This window comes from Ipomoea nil, unplaced genomic scaffold, assembly GCF_001879475.1.
Source record: "Ipomoea nil cultivar Tokyo-kokei standard unplaced genomic scaffold, Asagao_1.1 scaffold2704, whole genome shotgun sequence".
Taxonomy (NCBI): Eukaryota; Viridiplantae; Streptophyta; class Magnoliopsida; order Solanales; family Convolvulaceae; genus Ipomoea; species Ipomoea nil.
In genome coordinates this window covers 2,730,573-2,734,407 of record NW_017619132.1, presented here as the reverse complement: position 1 = coordinate 2,734,407, position 3,835 = coordinate 2,730,573, and the positions used below count along the sequence as shown (strand labels likewise).

The 3,835-nt window shown below is 41.1% G+C and overlaps 1 protein-coding gene across 1 annotated transcript; it reads right to left on the bottom strand.

The window, feature by feature from the left end:
- Positions 1-310: 310 nt before the first annotated feature.
- On the bottom strand, positions 311-3,835 carry LOC109155900 (H/ACA ribonucleoprotein complex non-core subunit NAF1). Its single transcript, XM_019303589.1, has 3 exons — positions 2,806-3,835; positions 1,898-1,975; positions 311-1,774 (listed from the first exon to the last, which is right to left on the bottom strand). The coding sequence occupies exons 1-3, from the start codon at positions 3,703-3,705 to the stop codon at positions 566-568; spliced, it is 2,187 nt and encodes a 728-aa protein (XP_019159134.1). The 5' UTR covers positions 3,706-3,835; the 3' UTR covers positions 311-565.

Here is a 3,835-nt window from a genome sequence, read left to right as displayed (position 1 = left end):
CCAGATCGGAACTCAACTGTTGTCTGATGCCTCGTCCAAAACAAACTATAATGGCAGGCAACCTTTAGTTTCGTTTTAGGCTTAGCATGCTTGTAGTATCTTGGGAGAGGCCCTACATTGGACAATAAAATCCATCAATTGATGAGGAGATATGGTCACATATCATGTCCCCCCATTCCCCAATACCCTATTTTGGTAACTTTTTCATAATCTTTTTGTGTTTATATATTTTTATATATACCAGAAAAACAAGATTGACACCGATCCAGAAAAACTTATTCTGGGCATATTAAGGCAGCTATTTGTGGGGAAAAAATCTGTTTGGATACAAACATTCATGTGTTTTCCTTAACAAAATGTAATAATGCTAACATTCTCACTTTAATATTAATTAATAATTCATAAAACTACTAGTATTTGGAATTGCATAGCATCCACATATTGTGATTCTGGTAATACAGCCAGAACTAACAAGAGCTTTATATGATCACACCATACTCCTCTCTACAATTTTCTTTTTCTTTTCTTGGGACAGTGGGGGCATGCATACCACTTGTTTTGACAGTCAATTGTTGTGTCGCCTGCCTCGTCCACCTCTAAAACGGCCACCACCCCTGCGGTTTGCTTGCCTGCCACCGTGAGAGTGCCTAGGTTGATTAGAATTCCAAGAAGAGTCGGGAGGTGTCCATGAATCATTGTTGGATCCACTTTGAGGTCCATTGGGTGGCACCGCTTGCTGGCCCGAATTCATGGGGAGAGGAGTGTTTTGGTTATGTAAGCCCAATCCAAATGGTGGTTGGTTGAACATCCCTTGTCCCAGTGGAACTGAACCGGTGTTGAAACCTGGTTGTCCACCTGGCATAAAGTTAGAAGGAAACATTTGACCAGTATTCATTTGTTGCTGAAGTGGTAACACGTTTGGAAAGGGCATTTGAAAAAGAGGATGGGGATGACTTTGCTGTGGCCATTGCATGTTCATAGCAGGTAAGACACCCGGAAAGGCCATCCTTTGCTGCTGCTGAGGTGGGACAAAACCGGGGGACTGGGTTGGTGCGGGGAAAGAAGGAAGCCCAGTGTTCTGTGGCTGCTGACAAGGGATTCCATTCATTCCCAGACCACTAGAAGGTGCACCGTAACCATGGAATTGTGGCAGCTGAGGCAATGCAGGATCTGACCAAGGACCATTGCCAGAACCTTGTGCTTGGCCACCAGTGGTTACGTTATTCCTTTGATCACCCGATGCTGCAAAAGGTGGAGGAACACATTGCTGGCTTTGGTCAAGGTTTCCACTAACATTACCAGTTGATGCTTGTGGAGCAAATGCTTGATTCTGTTTCTGATTCACAGGTCGATTTTTTACTTTCTTCTTGTCCATTGTCTTGTTTCCAAATTTCTGTTCACTTGTGCCCCTCTTTTTCATTTTCATCAATCTCCTGTATTCAGCTTCCTTTTCATCGTCTGAAAATTCTGCCTCTTCAGATAACTCTTCATCATTCTCTCCGGATGCATCATATCCCTTTTTGTAAATATTTTTGTCATTAAGGACATGATTTGCGAATTCCTGGACAAAAGAAATTGAAGTGCCTTGTTGGATTCCTACAGGTACATCATTTTCAGAATTGTACCTAACAATGTAGTAAGGGTTCTTCACAGGCCCAAATATTTCATCCACTATCCCAAGTGGGGATCTGCTTTCAGTGATCCACAGAATGGAACCCTCGTTGAGAGGATTGTGCTTCTCCACCCCTTCAACAATGACTTGGGCTCCAATTATCTGCATCATAACATCGACAAGTAAGATAAGCCATCTGAACTTATACAGGCATATATATACGTAGCATGTGTTACAATATAGCTATCTAATAGTCTCATTTATTTCTTGGTTTCATGGCCTTACCGAAGAAATATTTCCGACTGGCAAGGTCTGGTGATGTGGTTGTATAGTCACATTCACAGGAGGAACATAAGGGAGGTCCTGCACAACATAAAATAAGCAAAATTCAAGCTTCTTCCTGGTGACAAAGTAGAATGTGAAAATGAAATACAAAAATTGTGTGTGGCTAAATCCATTCGGGATCCACACAGTATAAATTTGTCAAATTTCTGTAGTCATGCATATTATTTATCAGGTTTGACAAACAGAATGATTTACTTGATTTTCCAAGATAACTGACCAACTAATTTAGCTAAAAAAAAACTCACCAACCAACACTGAGTACTGACTACACTCAACATAATGTTGAACTAAACGGGAGAAAGAAGGGAAAGCAAGGGCTTGAGCTAGCTATGAAAATCTTGAGATTTCAAAGAATTACATTACAATATTCAATATGGTGCAGAGCATAAGCACTATTTTACATGTAAATGCGTACAGAAATAGTATAGCCACAATGTTTGTCTGGGCAAATATCAGAAGCACGCGTTGATCATAGAATAACATCTAGAATTTCAAAAATTCTACCTAAGAAAACAGGTTCATTGCTTATTTCTTTAGCATCCACCCAAAAATGTCAAGCAGACATCGTTATAAACTGTCAAAATGACTCAACATTTAGAAAGCATCATCTCTTTGCAGCTTCTTTTCTTACATAATATATTAGTACAGAGTTAGCTAAATGGTTAACTGTAATCTGCTATATCAGGAACCTAATTATCTCCCATTTAAATCTATAAAGCAAACTGCAAACTTAAGCATAAGTTATTTAGGGGCATATGCACAATTGCACAAGTATTAAGCAAACAAAATAAGATGTGACTTTTCACAACACAATAGAGGTAATGGAATACAAAGGCAACATTGATTACCTTAACCTCATTCTTAGACCTTATTGGGCCCTTAGGACCACTCTCCTCAACATCATCATCATCATCATCTGGGCTCCAAGCAACCATATCATCTGCACCACGTGCTAGGATCTCACCTTCTTCCATTTCTGAACCCTTTCTATTGCTATTATCCTTGTCCTCGTCTTCTTCCTCATCGTCGTCATCATCATCACTACTGGAGGCACAAGAAGATGAAGAAGATGAACTTTCAGTCTCAGACCCAGAATCAGAATCACCACTGCTCTCATCTTCACCAATCACTAACTCATTACTAGTTACTCCCTTCTGGTTTCCATTATTCATGGCAATACCCTCACCTCCATCTTCAGTAATCCCCACACTGTTCATATCTCTGTCCATAACTCCATCTTCCTCCTTTAAACTTGAGACACCATTTAAATTAACTTTTCCCATCTCCTCCTCAATCAAACAACCCAACTCCCCCACCTTCCCATCTCCACAGCTCACCACTGTCTCCTCCTTAACTTTAACTTCCCCACCACAATCTTTTTCCACTCCCTTGTCCAAACTCCCATGCACACTCTTCTCAGGTCCCAAACAGCTCAAAGAACCCATCTTTTCACGTCCCTCTGAATATTCTACCTGTTCACAAGCTCCATTACTACTGAAATCACCACCAGCATTGACAGCCCCGGAATCGCCTGCCTCCATACTATACGGGTCAGATCTCGGGTCAATCCAGTCGTTTAAATAATCAAAATCAAGAAAAGAATTAGTGAAAGACAAAGAATAGTCGTCAACGTCCAAGAGCAACTGTTCAACAAGCGGGTCGCTTGCTTTCCCCTGCTCTGAAACGGATTGAGTTTTTGGCTCTGAACTTTCCTGTTCACCGGGTGGACTGTGTACAAACCCCACCATGGTCGATCACTGAAGTTTTGAGCTCTGGAAGAGTCAATTTCATGGTAGCGTTATGGAAGTGAAGCTGAATGTATATAAGCACGCACGCACGCCGGATTTAGAACGTAGGAAAGAAAAGCCCTAATTCTTC